Raw genomic sequence first — 26,186 nt, 5'->3', positions numbered from 1 at the left:
CATTTGTTTCTGTTTTGGCCAGAAACCCTGAGGGTCTTCCCCATGTGGATTCTTTTGTTTTGTTTTGTTTTTACTGGGTAAAAGAGACCATTCTCTGCTTCATTTTTTTCTTAGACTTAATCACTGATTGGGTGTTGTCTCAGGCAAACTAAGACCTGTTAAAGATCTTAGCTTAAAAAGGCTAAGGCTCCCCATACATCCAGGGCAGACCTGCACAACCTGCTGCCCACCAAAAGATTTCAGGCTACCTTCGAAAAATGTAGAAGAAAACATCCTTTACACGTAAAGGAAATCCTTTGGCATGATGGCCAACAGGCTGTAAGTGGCCCATGGGCTGCTGGCTGTGCAGCCCTGATCTAATCATCCTGATTTATATTGTCTCTGGGCCCAGATGAGTCCAGAGCAGAAAGTGAGGCTGATGACTTTGCACAGGGCTTCCTCACTTAAATCCAATTCACTTGCATGTTATGGCATCACCTCCCTGATGTTATGGTCCTCTTCCAGGAGAAAGAACAAACAACAATCTTCAGATCAAAGGATATGTAGTTTGGTGAGTTGGAGGCTTTGTTCAGAATTACCTTCCAAAACAACTAGAAAAAGAACCAAGAGTTCAATACTATGCTGTTTTTTTCAGAGCCCCTCCAACTATTATCATTTTTTTTCCCTAATATCTTTGCCTCTCTAATAAGTATCAGAATCAATTCAATTTGCATTTCTCTAATTATTGGTGATTTGAAAATTTTTTCATATGGCTGTTGATAACTTGAATTTCTTCTTTTGCTAACTACCTGTTTGTATCATTTGATTATCTATGAGGGAATGGTTCTTATTCTAATGTATTTGAATTAGTTTCTTATATCTTAGATGATAACTTTTGTTAGATAAAGTTGCTTCAAAATTTTTTTCTCTAGTTAATTTTCCTTCTAATTTTCACTTCATTGGGTTTGTTTGTGCAAAAACTCTAATTTTATGTAATCAAAATTGAGCAAAATCTTTTTGTTTTCGGTTGTATCCAACTCTTCATGACCCCTTGGGAGGGTGGGGGTCTTTGCAAATTTACTAGAGCAAATAGGTTAAGTGACTTGCCCACGGTCACACAGCTAGTAAGTGACTGAGGTCTTCATATCACACAGATAAATAAAAGTAGGCTTTTGGTTTGTGAGGTTTTTTTTTAAAGCAATAAAGTTGCCTAGTATGACTAAGAAGCTGAGAAAACAAAGAAAATAGCAAGGCATTCCAGTGTCTTTGCCAAGAAAAAACCCCAAATGGGATCAAGAAGAGTTGGACATGACTGTAGTGACTGAACAATGAAATACTATTATGCAATAAGGAATTGGGAATTCATAGAAGTATATAGAAAGATTTGTATGAATTTAGTGCAATAAGCAGAACTAAACCAAAAAGTACAATATGCACAGTAATAATGAAAATTAAAAGTTCACTGATGAAATGAAAATTAAACTGAGGAACTGAAATAAATCAAGTATGGCCCAGATCAGATAATGAAACATGCCCCTCAACTTTCTGCAGTGTCAGGGACTGCTATGGCAAAACACTGCATATAATTTCAGATGAAATTACAATATGAGGAGATATTGTGCAACTGGCTTTTTTTGTTGTTACTGGACAATTCACTTAATACCCTTGGGCCCAATGTTTTCTCCACTGTAAAATGAAGAGTTGAATTCAATACTCTGCATTCCCTTCTAGCTCTACTTCTATGGTCCTATAATCTAAGGTTTCAATATCTCTCCCCCCCTCCCCCCGGGGTGAGGGACAGAATAGTTCCGCAAATTACTCTAATGTGAATATAACCAAAAAAAAAACCTATTAGATGCTCCCCAACTCAGTATTCCACATCCATCTGTGTATTTCCATAAGCCATCTTCCCCCATACATGGAATCATCATCAGAAGTATCAGAAATCTTCAAAGCTGTCATTGGGTGCCACCTACAGGATGAAGTTGCCATATATATATCTGTGTATATTATAAACCCTCAATAAAAGGAAAGCACCTTGAACATAGAAACTTTCGGTTCTTTGCACATAGTAGGTAGGGGCTTGCTTTCTATGAATCAAACTGAACTATTTAGCCTTCTCACTAGTCATCCCTACATCCCCAGTAATCATCTTGTTTTACCTTGCCTGAAATGGTAAAGCAGAGGCAGGGGAGGATGAGTCAGCTGCACTTAGCTGACTGATGAAACCTTGGGATAGACCCAAACTAATATGCTACCAGGATCAAAGTTTGTAGTTTTATGTCAGACACATATGCTCTAAGGAACTCCTTTGGCTCCCAATCCCTTCTAGGACCAAATACAAAATATTATATATGTTCAAATTCTTCATAACCAAGCCCCCTGCTATCTTTCCAGTCTTCTTACACTTTACTTTCCATCACATATTCTTCCAAACTGTCTCCTTGCCATTCCACAAACAAGATACTCCTACCTGAGCATTTTCTCTGGTTTCTTCCACATCTGGAAAGCTCTCCCTCATCACCTCCAACTATTGCTTTCCCTAGCTTCAGGTCCCAACTAAAAATCCAATTTATAGGAATTCTACTGGGTGTCTTTCTCAAATCCTAATTCTAGCGCCTATCTTATATTTTCTGTTTATAACTTATTTGTTTGTCTCCGTTAGATTTTAAGCTTGAGGGCAAGACTTGTCTTTTACATCTTTTTGTATCCTTGGCAGTTCAATAAATGCAGGAATCTCTTCTATGTTACACTTACATTTGAACATTCAGTTGCAGAGATGTCATGATCTAACAAGGCACCCTATTCCACTTTTTAAAATATTATTTTTAAGCATTTATTCTCTCTCCTTTGTCAGTTGAACAATGAAAAAGAAAAACACCCTAACAGATATTCCCTGTATTTCTAGGTGTGAGAACACTAGATAAAATGGGTACTGGAAAGTATTTCTCACATGTACCATCCACAAATGATCCATTATCATATACTAGAAAGATCAACTAGTCCACTTAACCTTCATAGAGGAAGAAAGTGAGGCCTAGAATGGTGAAATAACTCACTGTAATGTCAGACTTCAATTCATCTCCATGTAAACTCTTACATTGCCCCCTCCCCTACCCCCACTGTTTGTCGATATAAAATTTACAGCATCTATCAAACTCTATACATACCTTATCCTTTATTCTATTTTTATTCCCCAACTATTTTTACTGCTTCTTGCCCTCCAGAGGTGTCCTGTTTGACACCTGATTTACAATTGCTGTTTATGTCCAATTGATAAATCACTTTCATGTGCTGAACCTTCATATTAATTGCTCACTTAGTATGTATGGTAAGATCATCCCATTCTCTTAAAAGGGATTAACACTGAAAAACATTTTCCTTAAATTGCTTGCACTGTGCTTGATGCATGAAGAAAAATCTAATTTATACATTTAATTTTCAGCATTGTTTCAAACATTTTTTTCAGATTAGAATCGGGTCTAAAGACAGCCTCATACAAGAAAAACCTCAAGTATCTACAAGCAACTTGGATGGAAAACACAGCACAAAAATAAAGACCATACAAACATCCCGCTTCAAAATAGACACTTGATCTGTGACAAAGTACCAGTATTGTTCCTTTGAATTTGTAAATTATGAAAGATCTTTAAATGTATGTTTTGGTTTAAAGGCCTGAGAGAGAATTTCTAAGTTGAGAAGACTGTTCCACTGTGTATCACCAAGGCCAGATGCTTCAGAAATGGTCCCTCTGCTACACCCTAAGTACTTCCGGGCTTTTCTACCAACTTAAAACTTAACTTAGAACTGAACAAGGAACTATCTTGTCCTTTTTAATTTGTATTCCCCAAACTTAGAAACATAGTCTTAAATGTTAATTTAATCTTCACAGGCTCTTTATAAATCATTTATTTTATCCAAAACGTCAATTTGTGTCCGTTAAGAAGTCATACTGGCTTCTTACACTGGAGTCCTAGCTATGAATTTTAGGGCATTGCTGATTATAATCAAAGTCCCTTTTCATTAATATTTATCTCTCAGAATAGGGATTGGACCTGACACAAATGCAACGGGGAGGGGAAAGGAGTAGACAGGGACCATACCTTAGTCGGAATCAGAATGCCTAGGTTACTAAACAGCTTGTATACCTTGAGGGTGAATCAAGCAATTTTGGGGGGCCTATTTCTTTATTTAAAAAAAAATAGTTGCTTCTCAGGAAAAGTGCTTTTTACTATCAAGACAATAAGGTAACGAAAGGGGCTTGAAGACAAGCTGTTTTACATATATTTTTAATATACAGAATCCACACCAAACAAGGGATAAAATCACAAACACCAACTGTGCCCTAGTGGAGAGCTCAATAATCTAAAATCACCACTTATCACCCAAGTACAAAGCCGTAAGAACTTTTTGTCCATGAAGATCTTAGATTACTTGTGGAATTCAACATTAAGCAACTTCTTTGGAGATCCAATGTATGAAAAAGGATTACAGTCCTAAAAGGAAGAAAAAAATGATCTTAATAGTCACATTACTTGGGGCTAGAAACCTATTCTAGTATGACCTAGTATTCACCAAGGTGGTGAATTTGCATGGAATTCACTTAAATCACACACCAAGTATCTGAGCAAGAACTGGAACCCAAGTTTCCTGGAAAAGCATGTTCTTCATGGTGGTTATAGCATTCAACCTCTACAAAACAAATTTTTTATGAAACACACATGGCATGTGAGATTTGGTCACATAATCCAATGCTATCTAAAAAAAGTCATTCAAAACAAAGCTACCTACTGTAGTCTAGTTTGGCTAAACTACATGTGGGGTATTGAAATAAAGCCAGGGGAAGACAAAAAGTGAGCATGGGCTATGAGCACTGAAGAAAAATAGAAGTGGGGAGAACAAAGTACTAATGAAGAACTTGAGCTAGGCTAAGTAGGAACAGAAAAGCATTTATGGCAAGAGACATCTTAAAAGAAGGTGGACAAGATTTAGCAACTGATTGGATATAAACAGTCATAGCTCTAACGGATAGGTTTCTGTTAAAATTGAGTGAGAAAAACAATTGCTTGCAAAATAGGAAAGGAAGTAAAAGGCAAAGCAGCACATAAAAACAAATATAGGATATGCTAGGAAATGGCTTCTCAAAGAGCTGATAAATGAGTAGAGAAGCAATTGATGACAAAGCTATATAGAAAGGGATCAAGTGGATTATGACAAGAACCAATAAAACAATTCCCATCAAAAAGCTGAAAAAAAAAAAACCCATACCTTAGTCACTTTAAGAGTCCACAAAAATGCTGACAGCAGCTGCTGGTTCTGGTTTTTGTGTCCTGGCTCATTTCATCTAAACAGAAGCAACGACAGGTAAAGGAATAATAAACATTATGGCTCTAAGAGTAGGAGCCTCCTCTTCTGCATCCTACACAATGTCTTCATACTTTGAAAGTGTAACTTGTCACTTATACAGCACACCTGTCAATGGAACAAAAATTCCAAGGCAAGAGGAAATGCTGCTAAGTATTTTATTTCTGCCTTTTTTGACACCACATCCACTAGCGACCAAAGTGAACCGGCAACACAAAAGGCAAATAGCCTACATTCCGTCTACCAAACACTTGTTAAGCATCAAAGGGCACAGACTCACATCAAGAAATAGTGCCTGACAACTACTTTCTCACATAAAGAGACAGAAACGGAATTATTTGGCTTAGAACGTTTTTTCTTTCTCTGGGGCGAAATAAAATAAAATCTGAAAAATTCCAATGAGCTAAACATTCCCTGACTTCAGTAGTTTTAATTAATTAAATCTGCTTTCTGTGGGAGATGCAAGATCTTAAAACGTTACAAGCTTACTCACAGATTGAAAGGATTTCCACACATTCGGTTTCCCAGGACCGCAGGGGAGGTGCTCCATTCATTTTCTCGTCAATTTCGGGCCTAAGAGAGGATATTGACCAGGTCAATCGTCAATTTCGGGCCTAAGAGAGGATATTGACCAGGTCAACCCCGTCTCCGTGAACACACTCGCGCCTGCGCCTTCCGTCTCCTCTCCACCACTACTCGCCGAGGGTCCCGAGCTGAATTATTTCCATCTCGTCCGGGAGTTTGCTGAAACTCGTTCTAACTTGCTTTCCTAATTAAATTTCCTGGGTAAACATTTCACCTCCGAAATCGGGAAACGTGACGAGTTGTTTTGCTGATAGCCTAACACTAAATAATGCTGATTAACTTTAAAAGTTTTTCCTGCCCCCAGGGGAGTTGAAACCCTGACGCGTCCCCCCCATTCGAATGGTCCGGCACGTTTTTCTTGGAATCCCCCGTGCATTATCTGGCACATCAAAAGTGATTTAATAAATTAAAGGTTCGTTGAATAACGCCCAAGCTGCGTGCTTCCCGCCTCTAACTTCCTTTCACCCCTACCACCACGTGTTAGTAAAGGCGCCTCCAAGGCCGCGTCCTCACTAACCGGGAAGCACAGAGAGGGGTGCAGGGCGGAAAGGACCGGGCCGCGCATGCGCAGCCACGCGATGCTGCGGGACGCGCACGCGCATATAGGGACCGGGGCTGAGGACGCAGGGATACCCACAATTGCTCTGCCATGGCCCGCAAGACCTGGCCTCGCCAGACTACCTACCTCAGGGTGGTCGCGGGCACGACCTCGAAGAACCCCATCCCCGGAGGACCGTACCCCCGGGGTCCCCAGGGCACCGCGCCATAATGGGGCCTGGAAGCTCGCTGCTACCAGGAATGAAAACACGAGACGAGTCACACTGGGAGCGGAAAAAGAGCGTTCCGCCTTCCCCGCCCGGCTTTTCTACCACGCTGGAAGGCACCATTACTTCGCGGAAGACAGGGGTGTACAACGTGGACTGTACCACTATCTTGGTGCTCTCTACAGCCCCCCTCTGGCTGGAGGGAGAAATGCTGTTGGGAGGGCCTGAGAGGGGGAAGGAGGAGGCGAGAGAGAAAGAATTTGCATATGTATGAGTGGCGCAACCTGCAAGCACGTGGAAGCATCATGTCCTTGACCAGCTGGGGTTGCCTCCTGTGGGGCTGGGGCTGGAGTATCTAAGTGAGAGCATGTTAATAAGTCGTATAAGAGTATAAACTCTTTCCCCCTACAATTTGAAGGAATTAATTTTAATTAATTAATTTAATTAATTTTAATTTACCAATTTGATTTGTAACTGGTTGTGCACACTGAGGAAGATAGGAAATAGAGTTCCTCTAAAATTTGGGAATGGATTCTGTTTTATCAAGGAAAGTGGTTCAGTGCCAGTATTTTTCTTTGAAATTAAGGAGGGAAATAACACCCACAACAAGGAAAATGGAATTTCAGGACACCAACTGTCAGCCCATGCTGCCACTCAGTTTTTCACTTCTCCAGCTCCAGCCCCTATATTTGTCACTCCTAAAGAGGTCCCATCATATCCTCTGAAAGGAAAAATCCTGTATAGAAGGAGAGGTCAAGCAGGAGGGTGCCTGCTCCTTAAAGATCCCGTGAATTAGATTTGAGTGTCTTCTCCGCCTGGGAATAGGCAAAAAGGAAAAGAACCACATTTTAAAGCTTTAAAAAACAAAAAGGAAGTTTCCTTTTCTCACTTCAGATTTGCAAAGTCTGTATTTAATATTTAGAAGCAGGAAATGTTTGGGAGGAGAGCAATAGTATATGCCAGGAGTTACTGAAAAAAAAGAGAAATGTTTTATTCCTCAGCACCCCCCTTACCTGTAAAAACATTTTAACATTTGTTTGAGTTTTTAAAAATAATTTGAGTTCCAAATTTTATCCCTCCCTCTTTCTCCTCTCCCCTTCTTGAGATGGTAAGCCATCTACAGATTATACAATTTCCTATTGTTGTTGGCTTTTGTGCTGTGTTGTTAAAGTGGACCATGACATCAGGGAAGTGATGCCATGACATGCAAGTAAACTGAATTTAAGTGAAGGAGGGATGAAAAGTCACCGGCCTCACTTTATTCTCTGGAGCCATTTGGGTCCAATGGCAGATACATAGATCAGGATGACTGGAGATGGCCCTGGATGCAGTGGGAGACCTTGTTCTTTTTAAGTTAAGGTCTTCTTAATGGGTCACAGTTTGACCAAGGCAGCACTCAATCCATGATTAAGAAAGAAATGAGGCAGAGAATGGGCTCTTTTACCTAGTCAAAAAAAAAAAAATCAACCTGGGAGGGGAAAACCCTAAGGGTTTCTGGCCAAAACAGAAACAGTTGTTCTTTACATTCACTCTGAGGCAATCAGGACCCAAACAATGACCAAGTAGGGTTTGGCTTGGGACTTATTGTTGGCCAATCAAGAAATCCAGAGTGATTTGGGTCTAAGACACCCACAAGTATGGGTGGGGGGAGGGAAGAGAGAAAGAGCAATAGAGTTCAGTGTCTATTTAGACATCCCGTTCTTTCTGTGGAGGTGGATAGCTCATGACAGCATCATGGATAGGCGTTATGCTAAGTGTAGCCAAGTTATTCACAGTTCTTCATTGTACAATACTGCTATTACTGTGCACAATATTCTCCTGATTCTGCTGACTTCATGCCTTTCCAGGTTTTTATGAAATCATCCTGTTTGTGATTTCTTATAACACAATAATATTCTATTGCAACCACGTACCACAACTTGTTCAGCCATTGCTCAATTGATGTTTCTCTCCAATTTCTAATTTTTAGCTACCACAAAAAGAGCTGCTATAAACATTTTTGTACAAATAAGTCCTTTTCTCCTTTTTTTTTTTTTTTTTTTTTTATGTCTTTGGGATACAGATCTAGCAGTGGTATTGCTGGATCAAAGGGTATGCACAGTTTGGTTGCCCTTTGGGCACAGTTCCAAATTGCTCTAGAATGTTTGGATCAATTCACAGTTCCATCAACAAAGCATTAGTGTCCCAGTTTTCCCAGATCCTGTCCAGCATTTAACCTTTTACTTTTCTGTCATATTAAAAGTGGTACCTAAGAGTTGTTTTAATTTGCATTTCTCTACTCAAATGATTTAAAGTATTTTGTCATATGACTATGGATAGACTCTAGATGTTTGAAAATTACCTCTTCATATCCTTTGACCATTAATCAATGGGGGCATGACTTATAATCTTATAAATTTGACTCAATTCTCTATATATATGAGAAATGAGGCCTTTACCAGAGATGTTTGATATAAAATTTTTCCTTAGTTTTCTACTTTACTTCTAATTTTTGATTGCATTAGTTTTGTTTGTGCAAAACCTTTTTAATTTACCTAGAAAGACTTGCATGAGCTGATGCTGAGTGAAATGAATAAAACCAGGAGAATGTGATAGACTTAGCTCTTCTGAACAACACAGTGATCTAAGACAATTCCAAGACTTATGATGGAAAATACCATCCACATCCATAGAAAGAATTATAAAGTCTGAATGCAGATCAAAGCACACTATTTTCATTTTATTTCTTTTTCTTTCTCATGGTTTTTCCCTTTTGTTCTGATTCTTCTTTTGCAACGTGACTAATGTGAAAATGTGATTCATAGGATTGTACATGTATAAAGTATATCAAATTGCTGTCTTGGGGCGGGGGGAAGGGAAGGAAGGAGAAAAAATTGAAACTCAGTCTTATAAAAGTGAATGTTGAAAACTATATATGTAATTGAAAAAAATAAAATACTGTTAAGTGGAAAAAAACTTCTAAATTTAATAAAATCAAAAATAATACATTTTATGTTTCTTAATGCTCTCTTTTCTCCTCTTGGGTCCTAAATCCTTCCCCTCTTCATAGATCTGACAGGTAAAGTATTCCATGCTCTCCTAAATTGCTTATGTATATAAATCATGTACTGATTTTGACCTTATCTTGGTGTACAGGTATTGATCTTTACCTAGTTTCTGCCATAGTTTTCCCAGCAGTTTTTGTTCCAAAAGCTTGGATCTTTGAGTTTATCAAGCACTAGATTACTATGGTCATATACAGTACCGTATATCTACTCTGTTCCACTGATCCACCACTCTATTTCTTAGCCAGTATAAGCCTGTTTTGATAATTACTGCTTTATGATACAGTTTGATATCTGGTATGGCTAGGCCACCTTTCTTCACATTTTTTTTCATTGATTCCCTTGTAATTGACCTTTTGTTCTTCCGGATGAATTTTGTTATTATTTTTTCTATCTCTGTAAAGTTTATTTTTGGAATGGCAATGAATTAGTAGATTAATTCAGGTAGAATTGTCATTTTTATTATATTGTCTTGGCCATGGGTAATATTTTTCCAATTGTTTAGATCTGACTTTATTTATGTGAAAAGTGTTTAGTAATTGTATTTATATGGTAGACTCCCAAGTATTTTTAATTGTCTACGGTTATTTTAAATGGTATTTCTCTTTTTCTTGCTTCTGGATTTTATTGGCAATGTATAGAAATGCTGAGGATTTACATGGGTTTATTTTGTGTCCTGCAACTTTGCTAAAGTTGTTCATTATTTTAAGTAGTTTTTTGAATGGATTCTCTAAGTATACCATCATATTACCTTAAAGAGTGATAGTGTTGTTTCCCCATTGCCCAGTCTCATTCCTTTGATTTCTTTTTCTTCTCATTGCCATAGCTAGAATTTCTGGTACAATATTGAAAAATAATGGTGATGATAGGTATCCTTACTTCACCCTTGATCCTATTAGGAAGACTTCTAGTTTATCCCCATTTCAGACAATGCTTGCTAATGGTTTTAGATAAATAATTACTTGTCATTTTAAGGTAAGCTCCATTTTTTTCTGTTTTCTGTATTGATTTTAATAGAAATGGGTGTTATATTTCATCATAGGCCTTTTCTGCACCTATTGAGATAATCATATGATTTATGTTGGTTTTATTAATTGTTATGGTCAATAATGCTGATAATTTTCCTAATATTGAGCCAGTCTTACGTTCTTGGTATAAATCCCACCCCATCATGGTGCATGATCTTTGTGATATATGGCTATAATTTCTTTGCTTGTATTTAAAATTTTTGCATCAATATCCTTTAGGGAAACTGGTCTTTAATTTTCCTTTTCTGTTTTCACTCTTCCAGGTTTAAGTATTAATACCATATTTGTATCATAAAAGAAATTTGACAGGACTCCTTCTTTGCCTATTTTCCCCAAATCATTTATTTGATATTGAGATTAACTCTTCTTTAAATTTTTGCTGGAATTAGCTTGTGAATCCATCTGGCCCTGGGAATTTTTTCTTAGGGAATTCTATGATGGTTTTCTGTGTGTGTGTGTGTGTGTGTGTGTGTGTGTGTGTGTGTGTGATTATGTTTTGTATTTTCAACTCAAACACCAAAACTCAAATATGCAATAGAGAAAAGAAACATATCATAAACTTAAATACTGAAACTTAAATACAAAGTAAGAAAAGAAAAGGATGTCATGTGCCCAGCAGAACATAAGAGAGGATTCAAAATATATAGCAATAAATTTCCATTTCAAGTAAGCCTGTATAATAAATACTACATGTTGTATTGAGAACTGTCCATCTTTGCTTCCTTGTAAGTTTTCTTTTGTTCTCTGTTCTTTTTCCCCTGTTCTCCCCTCCCCACACACACAATTAAGTGTGGATATATTTATATAGAGATATATGCATACACATATACTATATATATACACATACATACATATATAAACATATACTTTCCCTAACAAATTCTACTCCTGATCTTTGTGTTTGTGCATGTCTCTTATTTCCTATCCCTCCTGACTCTTGTACTTTACTTCTGTCTGCTACCTTGCCCTCCTATTACTTAACCTCCCCCTCTCCCAGGATCCCTCCCTTATCCTTCTGTTCCCATAAATCTGAACACCCTTCTATACCCCTCTTTAACCTATTCCTTCACCTTCCCTTCTAGAGATCCCACTCTTATTCTCTCCCTCCTCCCTAATCCCTTAACATTTTATTTTTTTCTCAGTTTAGAAGACTTTTATACTCTCCTAGATATATATGTATTGTTCCCTCTTGAAGCCATTCCCTATGAAGGTAGGTTTCCAGAATTAAAAGCCCTCCCCCCCCATCTAATTCCTCTGTGTCAAGTCTTCCTCTCGAACCTCATTTGTATAAGATAATTACTCTTTTTAGCTGTTCCTAAATGCTTTAAATCTATAAAGTCATATCACATTTAGGTCTTTCTTATGAACTACCCAATTACCAATAACAATATTAGATATATATTTTATATTTTACATGCATTAAAGGTAAACAGTTTGTCCTTATTGAATCCCTAATAATTAGTCTCTGGTATGTACCTTATATTTCTCTTAGATCTTTTATGTCCAATCTTCTATTAAATTCAGGTATTGGTTTGTTTTTGTTTTCTTAAAGTCTTGAAAATCTGACAGCTGTCCATTTTATTTTTGTTCAGGATTACACTTAGCTTTGCTGGGTATGATATTTTTGGCCAGAACCTCAATTCTTTTGCTCTTCAACATATAATGTTCCAAGACCTGCGGTCTTTTAGTGTCACCACTTCTTGGTCTTATGTGATTCTAATTGTGGCATTGCCATATTTAAATTGTTTTCTTTTCTTGTTGCTCTTAATATTTTATCCTTGGGCTGGGGTTTCAGTGTTTAACTATAATGCTCCTCTGAGTTTTCCTCATAGACTCTCTTTCAGGTGGTGACTGATAGATTTTTTTCTATTTCTACTTTCCCCTCTTGTTCTAATGCTTCAGGACAATTTTCTTTCATTATTTCTTGTGTTATTGTATCAAGATTCTTTTGATCATAGTTTTTAGGTAGTGTGGTTATTCTTATGTTTTCTTTTTCTAAGATTGAGTTATTTGAATATTCTATTTCCTTTTCGGTTAATCTGGGCAATTTACATTTTTGTAAATATTCATCTATTTCATTGGGCAAAATAACTCCTAATAATTGTTTTGATTTACTCTTTATTGGTGGTGAATTCACCCCTTTCATTTTTGATGCTGGTAATTTGGTTTTCTTCTTTCCTTTTTAAAATAAAATTAACCGGTGGTTTATTTTATTGGGTTCCCCCCATAAAACCAGCTCCTAATTTTAAATTATTGATTGTTACTAGAATTTGTTCTTTGACTCATTTATTCTTCAGGATTAGATTATTTAGTTTCCAGTTAATTTTTAATCTATCTTTCCATGGCCCTTTATTAAATGTAATTTATTGCATTATTATCCAGAAAGGATTCATTTAATATTTTTGTTTTTCTGCATTTGGTTGTGAGGTTTTTATGCCCTTAATACATAGCCATTTTTTGTGTAGATGCCATGTGCTGCTGAAAGGTTTATTCCTTTCTATTCTCATTCAGTTTTCTCCACAGACTTTGGTTTTTATCTGATAAGACGTCTGATATGGTTATAAGTTTCTTTCAACTCTGCTGGTGACAGGTTATTAATTCTGTGATACTTAAACCTAAGAGTTACAGAAGTAAAAATACCTAGCACTCCTCATAAATAGGAAGTTCATAGATCAGTTTATATAAATTCCACTTAAATTTGTTCAGAATGATTTTCTTTAGAAAATAATTTAGAGATTTATTCAACTGAATTGAAATGCCTTGACTAGAAATGGGTTTTGTTTTATGTTCCAAATCTGTAATATTGTTTATGATATTGTGTAGATATATTGTTGAGCTCACAACTTCTTTCTAATCTAGATGCTGGTTTATTATGAGCATAACTGTTAAAAAAGAAAAAGAAGAGGTTTGCAAACTATCAATGTTCTGAAGTACTTGCCTATAATAAAGAGGAAATTTCATCTAAAATTATTTAGCTATCACTTATGAAAATTGTAAGATTATTTTGATAACGCTAATCTAATTGGTCTTAATTTTGGAATTGTTTCACTTAGAAAATCGAATCTCCTCCCCATTACAAACACCTTTTGACTAGAGAGAGGCAGTGCTTAGGAATTTGTGGTATTTTGGAATTGTTTGTGCTTATGATACTTTTGGGGTTTATTAATGATAATTAAAGGTATTTTACACAACTTAGTTTTGATCAATTCCAATTTTAAGGATTAATTTTTGCTTTAAGGTTGAATAAGAGATACCTGTAAGTTTAGAGCTTTCCAACTAATTTACTTTAGGAGATTCCAATGACTGCCTTTTAATATCAGGGTAAATTTTTAAGCTGTTTTTAAGAAAGAGAAATGCTTTTAGCAAGGAACATTTAAGTATCGTTTGTGTCCATGTTTAAGTAAAAATTGTTTGTGTGATTTTTAGAAGGCCTGATAAATTTAATTTCTAAGCCAATTTATTGCAATGATTTGATTGTATTGGTAACAGTTGTGTCCAATCCTATCATGATTAGTGAGATTTTATTGTGTGAGGAAAAAAACTTGGGGTTTTTTTTTGGGGGGGGAGGACCCTGAATATTCATTTTAAGTTTCATTCTTAGGTTTGTTGTATTCTTGGGCCAACCTTAAATGAGGCTTCAAGAAAAGCCAGCAGCTCAATAGGAGTGACTTCTGAGATCTAAGACCAGCCGATATCTATCTGTCCCTGGGAATATGGTTAGGACAGTAACCTTAAGAAGGCTAAGGTTGGACTCTCTTAATTCATTTTCTCATACATGACATCTGCTCACATGGTTCCATATATCTGACTGCCTGTAGTCATTCTGAGTCTTGGGCATGGGCATTTAAGAATATTATTGATGTGTTAAATTCATATCCTTGTTTTTACCCCTAATAGCAAATATATCTGACCAGAACAAGATAAACTGTGATTTTTTTAAAATGATGAATCTCTTACTATTATCAATGTGAGATTATAGTCAATATTTGTTATCAAGGAATAGTGATCCTTGACAACTGAATCCACCCAAAGCTATGATTATTGGAATTTGCTATTTAATACCTTATGGGACTGTAACTGATATTATTTTGAGTCTGACTCCAGGCGTGATCATTAAAGAGTGCTATTAACCCAATGATCCATGATACCCCCAACCCTATGGGGTTGACATCATTGAATTGTAGGTGGAGTTCTCATGGGAAGAGTTTGGGAGAACGACTCATTGACATGAACTGAGATAGGAGTCTTCTGACTCCATTTCCCTAGTATGACATTTCCTCTTGAATGGAAAATATCCCACATGGCTGACTTTAGATGTGACTCAGTGCAATTGGCTACCTATATGACTTGAGTCTGGACTTGACATCAAGTTAAGGGAACATTTACCCTTACTGTGTAACTATGTCCCTGATTCTTCTTTTATGGCAAATTTCTGTAAGCATGATAGGTGCTCAGTATAAAACAGTAATAGATCTTTATCTTTTAGGCTAATACTGGAGCACATCTGAGCTACTATAATAAGATGCACATGCAAAATCTGAGCTATTTAGTCTAAGAATTTTTGTCCTTTCTATATTCTAAACAACTAAGTAGATGGGTATTTGGCCTTGTCATTTGTCTATTACTAATTCCATATTTGTGTATAAGGTACTCATATGTTTCAAAACAATATAAGGATAATTGGATATTGATGCAACAGTTTATATTGTATTCTATTAATTTTTAAGACTAGATCAGAAACATTTTCAGTTTTATTTTAAGGAAAGAATTTTAGTGCAATCAGTTTCCTTAGAGGAGAGTAATTTGTGAAATAGCTTGTGTTACCTAAATGGGAAAAGTCAATTTTATTTGAGTTTATTATATAATTTGGAATTTGTACCTGAGTACTGAGCATGTCTTGAAGTGCAAACATGTTTTATTATAAACAACTTATTTGATATGCATGGTTTTGAAACTGGTCACTCAATGTATTTATACATCCCATCCCACAGCCTTTTGTTACAATTGAAGTTAATAGGGCAACTTTTAAATGAATTTAATTTTGAATTAGAAGTCATCATGTTATTTTAAAAAATGTTCTGTTATTAGGTCCTTAGCAAAATCTTATCATCCTGAGGGATAAATGAGTAAATAACTAGATTTTATTTTTGGTAAAAATTTAATAATAACAAGATCAGATAATTACATATGTCAAATATAAGAAGTGAGTTCAGAATTTTTTGATTTTTCAGTTTGTATTTGAATTTCCATATAAATATATCAACATGACAAATATAGGAAATAAACTTAAGTTCCTTCCCTTTCTGACACTTGAATCTGAGGTGAAGGATGAAATAGATGAACACCAGTAGTTAAACAATGGTGGAGTCTATGCCAACTTAGGTACCTTTTAGCCTTTGCCTCCATAACTAGATTAGCAGATATCAAATTCATAATAAAAAGGTGTCTTTCTACAAATTAGATTCTTTTTAGATTCTTCTTTCAGTCTGTTTTTGGGAGTATCCAAATATTTGGTTTGGATAAGGATAGGAGTAGCAAGAAGTATGGAACAATGTAAATTCTCTGGTTCATAATTTGATGTTCTTATAAGGTGTGAGCTAGATCTCACTACTTGACTTGGTTATTATTAACAAAGCAAACTTGAATTGTGTTGACCTTTTTTATAAGAGATTTTAACAGAACAAGGAAATCTCTACAAGTCACCTGAACCTGAGGAGCAAATCTATTAGAAACTCCTCTGAAACCTTATCTACTCCATAATACCCAAAAGGAGAGACCAGAAGACTGCATTAGATGTTTTCAGAAACCAAACAACTTTATGAGATGTCCAAACCGTAAGATACGGACTAACTAATGGACATATGGGAATGAGTTACCCTTCTGTTTCTGCTTCCAATGAAAGGAACCCTTCCCTTTTTACTTCTTCCCTATGTTTTTTTGTTTTGTGTAATACCTGCTTGCTTACTTGACAGTGTCAAAAGTGGATTTTTGGAAGAATATGTCAAGTCCTAAAGCCATGAGTTGAGGAATAAAGAGTCTTTAATTGAGATAACAAGGTAGCAAAACTTCCACTTTAGGGCATGTCCCATGAGTGCAGAGCACAATGAATTTCCCAAACAAGAGAACCATGAGAAGTTCTTTATACTTTTAGGAGGGTAGGGAAAGGAGGTAGTATGAGGTAGCAAGAACTGGTCATGAGACTCCATTGACCCTTGGCAATTCAGGCAAGGAAAAACACTTTATTTTGACTGTTTTACCCTTCATGCCAAGAATCCTAACAGAAGGGGAGAAGGACATTAGAAACTGAGATCCAACTTAAGCTAGACTCCTTTATGAGGTAAAATCCTTGGAAGGGGGGATTTAGGGTGTGATTCAGCTAAACCTAATCCAGAGTAAATATTTTAAGAGTAGGAACATAAAGATTTTGCTGAAATTCTGACATTACTAGGATCATTAAGGGAGTGGCAAGTATCATTTGGTATTTACAATTTTCTGTCATAATGCTAAGAGTTATATCAACAATTTTTGGTCAAACGTAACTGACAACATCTTGTGCTATATTTGCGGTTATTATATAAATGTACTGCTTACAGAATATCTCCTTCAGCACCAACTTTCACCTATCACTTTACAATTAGAAAAGAACTCATAGGAATGTGAATGTTGTTACTCATTCATGTCTTCCTGACCCCATTTGGGGTTTTCTTGGCAAAGATACCAGAGTGGTTTCTCTCCAGCTCATTCTACAGATGAGTAACTGAGGCAAACAGTGTTAAGTGTCTTGCCTGGGATCACACAGCTACTAAGTGTCTGAGGCCAGAACTGAACTCAGGAAGAGTCTTTCCAACTCCAATACCAGCACTGTATCTATGGGTCACTTAGTGGCCCCAAGACTTTGAATAGTTCTCAGAAAATTGTCCACTTCTCTTTATTCTGTCTAATAAGGCACAGTTAGGAGCTTAACAAATTTTGGTTAACTCTCTGATATAGAAGCTGCTCTTTCCTTTCGTGTGGTGTAAATGTCTATGCTGAGGTAACAATTCAAGCTTCCTTTTTCTTTTTCTAAAAATATACTTTTTCCTGTCTAAATGACCTATCTGATCTTACCCCAATCTCTGTCTCTGTCTCTGTCTCTCCGTCTCTGTCTCTGTCTCTGTCTCTGTCTCTATCTATCTATCTATCTATCTATCTATCTATCTATCTATCTATCTATCTATCTATAGATAGATATGAATATATATGAAATCCGTGGAATACTGAGACACATGTCCATCACCTACTTACTAATGGTGCATTATGTTCATAAATGCATAAATAAACTGTTGTGACCGTATCTGTCTGAAACCTGTGCTGACTTTTTTTGTGGAGAGACCCTGAAAATTCTTGCAGCATTGGTCATTTTATTGGTCAGAGTTAAATCCTTCAAAGTTTTTTTTCTTTGTATTATTGTTGCAAAAATAGTTCTCCTGGTTTTCTAATCACTTACTCTGCTTCAGTTCATACAAGTCTTCCCAGGTTTTTCTGAAACTATGCCCTTTGTCATTTCTTACAGTGTAATAGTATTCATCACATTTATATGCCATAATTCGTTTAGCCATTCCCTAATTAAAGTTATTGACTTAATTTCCAATTCTTCACCACCACAAAAAAACTAATATAATTTTTTTTTTGTATATGTGGATTCTTTTTCTCTTTCTTTGATCTCTTTAGAGCATAGATATAGTAGTATCACTAAGTAGGAGGTTTGCATAGTTCAGAATATTTAGGGATTTGATTTGAAATTGCTTTCCAGAATGGCTAGACTAGAGCCATTCACAGTTCTACAAGCAGTGTTCATATTCCTGTTTTCCCATAGCTCCTCCAGTCTTTAACATTTTCCTTTTTTGTTTTTTGACAACTTTGCCAATCTAATGGGTATGAGGTACAGGATAGTTCCAATTTGCTTTCCAGAATGGTTGGATCACTTTACAACTCTACCAACAGTGCATTAGTGTCATTCATTAGTGTCCATTCAAAATCTTAATTTTTCCCAAGGGCTATCAAGGAAATAGATAACAAAAACAAAGTTTTTAAAAACCTAATAAGAGTGGTAGAGGATAAATTAGGAAAGGAAATTAATGCTATGCAAGAAAATTATGAAATGAGAATGAACACCTTGATAAAAGAGGTATAAAAATTATTGAATGAAGTAACTTATTAAAAATCAGAAATGGCCAGATTTTGGTAGAGGTACAAATCTGAAGAAAATATTTCCTCATTTTCTTTTTCTTACCTTAGTAGTAGTAATAATGGACATCCTTGTTTTACACAAATCTCACAGGAAAAAACTCTTATTTTCTTCATTACATATAGTGTTTACTTTTGGATCTAGAAAAATATTCTACACTATGTTAAGGAATGGTTCATTTATTCCTGAGACTTCTAAAATTTTAAATAGAAACAAATATTGGATTTGGTCAAAAGCCTTTTCAACATCTATTGATATAAACATATGGTTTTTATTATTTGTTATTAAATAATTAATATTTTATTACTTATGTTATAGTATATTATAATCTCCTTTATGCTGAACCAACCTGTTATAGATCCAATCTGGACATAAGCATAAAATCTTTATAATATGTTGTGGTAGCCTTCTTGTTAGTATTTAATTTATTTTTTTTTTTTTTGCATCAGTGTTCATTATCTTGGTCTATAGTTTTCATTCTCTGCTTTGTCTCTACCTTATTTAGGTATCAAGACTGTATCATAGAAAGAGCTTTGGGGAGGGTACTGCCTTTTCTTATGTTTGCAAACAGTTAATGTAGTATTGGAATTAATTGTTTATATAATTCACTTGTGATCTACCTGATCCTGGAGGGTTTTTTTTAGTTCATTTAAGACTTTTTCAATTTCTTTTTCAGATATTGAGTTATTTAAATAGTCTGTGTCTTCATTTGTTAGTCTGCATATTTGATATTCTGTAAGAATTCATCTACTTACTCTAAGTTATCAGTTTTGTTGGCATATACTTGGGCAAAATAGTTTCTAAGTTCCTTTATTTCTTCTTCACTTGTTTTAAGCTCTTTCTCCTGGATCCATTGATTTCTATATAGTCCATTCTAATTTTCAAGGAATCTGTTGCTTGGGTAAGATTTTGTATCTCTTGTGCAAGCTGTTAATTCTCTTTCTAATTCTTTCTTCCCTCTTTCATTTCCCCCCAATTTTCTTGACCTATTGCTCTCATTTTTTTCCAAATTATTTCCTCTACTGCTCTCATTTCATTTGTAACATCACTTTTAGCTTATTTTTTTAAACTCTTGCTTCCTCTCTTCCAGGAACACTTGCTGAATTTGTACACAACTAGTGTTTTTCTTCGAAACTTTGCTTAAAAGATGTTTTGGAGTCATTCACTTCTTCTGGTTTTATGTCTGGAGCATCAATGTCTCTATAGTAGCTCTTAATTTTAAAATGATTTGATTTTTGAAATTAAAATTTTCACACAAACTTTCAGGGTCACAATTATGGCGAAAAGGAAAGCATCAATAAAGTATGGCTGCGTTTGGGCAAAAATATTTGTTGCATTTTTCATTTCTGCTTTTTCATGGTCTTCACAGTTACTAAGGCTCTAAGAATACTCAGTGTGTATGGAGATCAGTGCTAGACCCAAGAAGTCAATCATAAGTTCTTAATTTTTTTTATCTGTGGGCTATTTCTACAATACAAAACTAACTTTTTTCTGTGTCAAAAATAAATGAGACTATTCAGCCTCCACTTTGTCTTTTTGTAAGTCTGATGTTATTGAAAGAAACTAGACCTGCTCACTGCTTGTTTTCTCATCCTTTTTGAGTTTTGTCCTGATGCATGAAATGTATTCGTTTTTGTGTTTAGGAATTTACTAACATTATGCTTTTTTAAAAAGTCTCCAAAAGGTATATTTATATACAAATAGACTAAGATAATTAGTTAGTTATGAATAGGCTTACTTAACATTAGATCTGATTCAAAATCTATTTTCTTCAGGGACAGGTCTTATGGAATTCTTACAGGCAGCACATCCCTGAAAACAACTTTGCCAAGAGATTCCTAAAGAAATGCTAATCATAAGAAATTGTATACAATACCTTTCTTCAGTGTTTTTAAAGCACCACCAGGTGTCAGCATAAGCTAAGCACAACATGGAAGACAAACCAACAGGCTTATAAAATTGCTTCTCTTGTCCCTTAGTATAAAATTTAACAGAAATCTAAATTAGGAGTATCCCTATCTATGTCTGAGGAATATTGGCTCTAATTTAAAATTTTTTTTAAACTGCCTATGTCTTTTCACCTTGTTTACTCAGATATAAAACTTTGTTTTTTGTCTTATGCTCAGTATTTTGTTTCCTGGTGAACTATTATTAATTTGTTGTCTTTGTCGACCTGAAAGTTTGGTCAAAGAGGCAAACAGGTGAGGTGATAACGCAGATTTATAGTGTTTATTCCCTTAAAGCTAGCAAGATCATGGCGCCAGAAGGAAGTTTCTGACTGATACAAGAATGACAAGGTTTAAATACACTTTACTATGAGAAAGGGATTTTCTTAGCTGTGTAAGTGGTAAACACAGTGAGACATAACAATTGACAACGTAAGGTCAATTGGAAATTACAATCCCAGGATGTCTGTTTTTCTCTGTCTCTGTATATCAAGATAAGAAGAATCCCAAAGCTCTGGTTTCAGGCATCCTGTCATAAACAGGTCTTTGAAGTTGCTGGCACAGAAAAGGGCATTCTTAGAGCAAAACAAAGCAGTCTAATTGATTAGTTCAGGCTTTGGCCCTTATTAAAGTCCAAAAATGGTATTAAATGATTATCACCTTGAATTTCTCACAAGGGTCTTACTCAGAGGTTACTGGTTGCTTCTCTTAGGATGGGATTCCAACACTGCTACAATTAATATAATGACAGAAGGCCTGGATACCTCAGTTGACTCATCAGTCAAAAGTGTAAATCAGGTATGAGTAAGTCCTCAATCAATTTGAGGACTTTTATCCCATGAAGATGATGCCACACAAGAACCATTTTGTAACTGATCAAAAGAATAAGACGCTCTCTTGGGCCAGTGTCTAAAAATAGCAGTCAGTTCAATGGAGAGACTGAATCTGTAAACCAATATGGTGGTAGAAGAGTTCTGGTGTAAAAGATAATAGCCCAAGACTTGGAACCAAGGCCCTATAAGGGAATCTCTGTGCACAATCATTCTTGTGCACAGAGAAAACCCTACTAGACAATCTTTAGTAAATTCTTTTACTAAAAAGCTGATTGTCTATCTGTTTGTTAGAGGGAAGAATATTGGTGGGAAACTGTAATCAACATTATTAGACATTCCTAGAAACCCAGCCTGTGGTGAGACCAAGTTCCTAAGGCCCCTCCTATTTAGGTGGGGCTAGTTTTTCCTTAAAAGATATGGAAACAGTCCTCAAAATTAGCTCACAAAACTAAGGCTTACTCTGTTGCTACGGTTTTCTGATCCCTTAAATTAAAAAAAAAAAAAGATTCAAACAACTCCAGATCTAACTTGATACCACAGACAATACAGAAGCTGAGGAACTATGCTTAGATATATTAACTTAGCATCCTCCATGAATATCCTTATTGAATATATACCTTCTGTAGCTAAATGGATCTCCTTTTGTTAAGTAATATCTTCTATGAGCGTTTTGGTTTTTTTTTTTTTTGTAGTAGTATCTAACCTGATGGCCTGATCAGCCCTGGGTTACAATTCTGTTCTATCCCTAGAATTCTGAAAATAGTAGTCAGCCACCTTTTGGGGGAACCCAGTCCAACAATGTGTATGGGAGCTAGGGAAGAAGCATCAAGGGGAGACTACACTTGTATTAGCAAAAAAAAAAATTATTTGTTGCTAATTTCTGATTTCATGTGACCAGTGAACTCAGAATGCCATTCTCTGTGGTCAAGACAGAAACCAAATCTAATAGTGTATCATGCAGTGCAAACTCCTTTTACCATATAGATGTCTACATGTCCTTGAGTAACCAGGAAATTAACTGGTGCTTTTGTCAAATATACAAAAAAAAAATACATAATATATAGTAAGACTTAATTTTTAATAGAAAATCAGCTTCTGAGACAGCTTAATTTACTTTTTAAATCAAGGATAACTAGTGATAAGTGATAGTTTAGTCACATAGCCACATATAATTAAAATAGTTACCAAAGGCATGTAGTTGTATTTTAATAACTATATACATAGCGTATATAGTACTGAATATATGGAATATATTTCATAACTATATATTTTCCAAAGCTATTTTATAAAAAAATCTGTCAATAATTCTCTTTCAGGATATTAGAACCCTGGTAGGAGGTAATAAAAGTTTGCTGTTTTTCTATTAGGTAGCACTTTTACTCATCAGGACTAGACTGAAACAGATATGTCTGCTGAACAAGATGAAAACTATCAGTTTGATGGATGACTTATTTTACTTATTCTGTATATTTGTTTCTGACTACGCCATATAAATGTCAATTATTTAAGTTACTATTAAGATAGCTAAAAGCACTTTTAAAAATGTGACTTGAACTGGACATGGTGATCTCCTTTCATTTTCAAATAGAAAACTTTGCTTTCTACTTGTGAAGCATTATGAATTAAAAACTTACCCAATAGAGAAAGTACATCATTACAGATATCTCTTAGTTTGGTCTCAGTTTTCTCTCTGTATTCTTGGATTATCTGCTGTTTCTTCTCAGCACTTTCTGTCTTTTGCTCAATATTTGAAATGACCCTCCAAGATGACCTTTGGGCCCCTATGACATTTTAATAAGCAACAAAAAGATTCCTCTTTAATTCAGCTAATTAGTAACTAATTACTAATTAATTCAACTTCTTGCTTTGTTATAAACTTTATGCAAGCTGCCGTGTCGAGATATCTCCTAGCCTGCTTTCTCAGTCAATTTGATCTTCTGCCTCAACTCATTTTTATCCTTGATTGAATTAGTCTGTACCTGGAGTAAGTATTAGAAGCATATGGACAGGGTGGGGTTAGCAATCTCTGGGTGGCAGCAGTGGCTCACAATTTAGTGATTTTGAAGGGATAATTTGAAATTGCTTTCCAGAGTGATTGAATCAATTCACAGCTTTATCAATAATTCATTGATGTATCTGTTTTCTCATAACATTCCTTACTTCCAACCCCTATACATAGTGGCCAATTTCTTTTTTTTCTTCATCTTTTCCAGTTTGGGGAAGTTGAACCTCATAGTTATTTTCATTTGCATTTCTCTAATTTTTAGTGACAGTGAATTTTTTTTTAAATGGATGTTGGTAGCTTACTTTTTTAAAGAACTACCTGTTCATATCCATAGACTTTTTCCTTTTTCATATATACACACATATATGTACATATATATACATATATATAGGTATGTATGTATATATATATATAATTTCAGTTTTCTAGATATCTTGGATATCAGATTTTTATTATGAAAACTTACTGCAAAGACTTTTTTTCCTCAGGAAACTATTTCAGTTCTATTTTCAGCTATATAGACTTTGGGCAAAAGCTTTTCAGCTTCATAAAATCAAAATTGTAAATTACTATTGTGTTACATTTGAGATCTGATACTAATTAGTTTTCTTCTCTTATACTTTTTGGGGGATTTTTATGCGTGAGTTTCTTGACTTTTTTTCCCCTCCAAATGAATTTTGTTAATTGCTTCTAGTTTTATAAAGTAATCATTTGGTAGTTTGATTGGTATGGGGCTGAATAAGTAAATTAATGATGATAATTTTACTATTTTTATTATATTTTGTGGCCCATTCATGAGGAACTAATATCCCTTCTGTCTTTATAATCGAAAGAATGTTTTGTAGTCATATTCATGTATTTCCTGTGTGTGTTTTGTAATTATCTTGAATGGAATTTGTATTGCTATTTCTTTTTACTGAGTAATGCATAGAAATATTTTTAAAAAGCCTGATAATGTATTTGTTTTATATCTTGATACTTTGTTGACATTGTCTTGCAACATTTTATCTCCTAGCCAAATGCAGAGGCAATGAAGTTAATAGTTACAATTAATTTTTAGTTGATATTCTAGTATTCTTTAAGTAGACTATCATATCTTCAAAAAATAAATACCATTATTTCCTATTCTTAATCCATCTCAGTTTCTTTTTTCTCATCATTCCTATTAACAGGAATTTTTGAAACTAAATCAAATAACAGTGGTGAAAATAGAAAGCTTTGCTTTCAGTCTGATTTGATTGGAAAGTTAGACATGCAACAAGCATCCGTTACGTGCTTACCATGTGCCGGAAACTATGCTAAATCTGGGGATACAAATACAGACAAAGAAGACTCTTGTCTTCAAGGAGCACACATTCTAATGGGGGAAAATAACACATAAAAGGGAACTGAAAAGTGGGGAAGGAGGAAGGCAGAGAAGGTACCCATGCAGCGTTATACTGGCAAAGTCAGGAGAATGAGAAGTGAAAAGCCTGGGCCTGTCCCCCAGACGGAGGCCCTGAAAGGAATTCACCAATGGGAGAAGGGAGGCTGTTAGGGCAGAAAAATGTTCAAAGGTGAAAAGATCTCAGGCACCAAGAGAAGTCCCAGGGTTAGAAAGAGCGGAATCCTGGTGGGGAAGTCTGGGGGAGTCAGAGACACAACGAGGGAGGATGAGGGGGTGGGGGAAGAGGGGGAAAGATCTCTAGTGCTTCTTACTAGCTTATAATTCTAGGGAGAGGGGGAAGGGGAGGGATTGAGGGAAGGGAGAAGAGACCAGGTAGGAAAAGAAGGGAAAAGTGCTATTTTGATTGATACCTTGATCCTCAAGTGCTTTTCTATCTTTAATTTATCTTTGAAGGAGTTTGGGTTGGTATAGAGTCCATTTACCTCAGTTTTCTGTTTATTGTTAAGAGAACTCTCTTTGAAACATAACATCTGAATAACAAGAAATTTAACAATAAGGGAAGATCTTTAGTTTAATACTTTATCTACACAGCCAGTACCAGTAGAGTTGAGTTGTTCTGCTGGGGCAAGCAGCCAAATCTGGGAAGAGGAATTTCAAAGAGAAGTTAAGATGAGAACTCAACAACTGGCTATTTGTTTTAGTTTGGAGTAGGCTGACTAATGCCACAAGCAAACACTTCTAAAAAGTTGACCACTTTAACCAGCATTTCAAATGTGATGATTAACTCTCTGAAGTACTATTGGAAACTCAATCTAAAATCTCCTCCCAGGGTAATTAATCCTCAGAGAGGAATGGTGGCCTGAAACAAGGCACGCTGTCTGGTAGACAGGTACAAAAGAGATGCACAACTATGGTGAGATATTTTATGTATGAATTTAAGCTTCAAAGAATTTTTTGCAGCACTTGGAGGACTACTTACTTACTTCTCCCTAAGAAGCTACTGGCAAATTCAAGGATCTTAGCA

The 26,186-nt window shown here is 35.5% G+C and overlaps 1 protein-coding gene and 1 non-coding gene across 4 annotated transcripts in view; one reads left to right on the top strand and one right to left on the bottom strand.

Moving 5' to 3' along the window:
* Positions 1–3,902, top strand: part of EPB41L4A (erythrocyte membrane protein band 4.1 like 4A) — a 201,601-nt gene extending 197,699 nt beyond the window's left edge. For all 3 annotated transcript variants that reach the window (XM_072597431.1, XM_072597432.1, XM_072597430.1), the window contains one exon: positions 3,449–3,902. In XM_072597431.1, coding sequence (XP_072453532.1) covers positions 3,449–3,574 — 126 coding nt within the window. In that variant the 3' untranslated portion in view covers positions 3,575–3,902. The remainder of the gene's footprint in view (positions 1–3,448) is intronic.
* Positions 3,903–5,429: 1,527 nt separating this feature from the next.
* Positions 5,430–5,566, bottom strand: LOC140497920 (small nucleolar RNA SNORA13). The gene has a single exon (XR_011964923.1). It is a non-coding gene; the product is annotated as a small nucleolar RNA SNORA13 (small nucleolar RNA).
* Between the last annotated feature and the right edge of the window lie 20,620 nt (positions 5,567–26,186).

Source organism: Notamacropus eugenii, chromosome 3, assembly GCF_028372415.1.
Source record: "Notamacropus eugenii isolate mMacEug1 chromosome 3, mMacEug1.pri_v2, whole genome shotgun sequence".
Classification (NCBI taxonomy): Eukaryota; Metazoa; Chordata; class Mammalia; order Diprotodontia; family Macropodidae; genus Notamacropus; species Notamacropus eugenii.
Note: the sequence above shows the minus strand (reverse complement) of the source record. Positions and strands in the feature narration are given on the sequence as shown.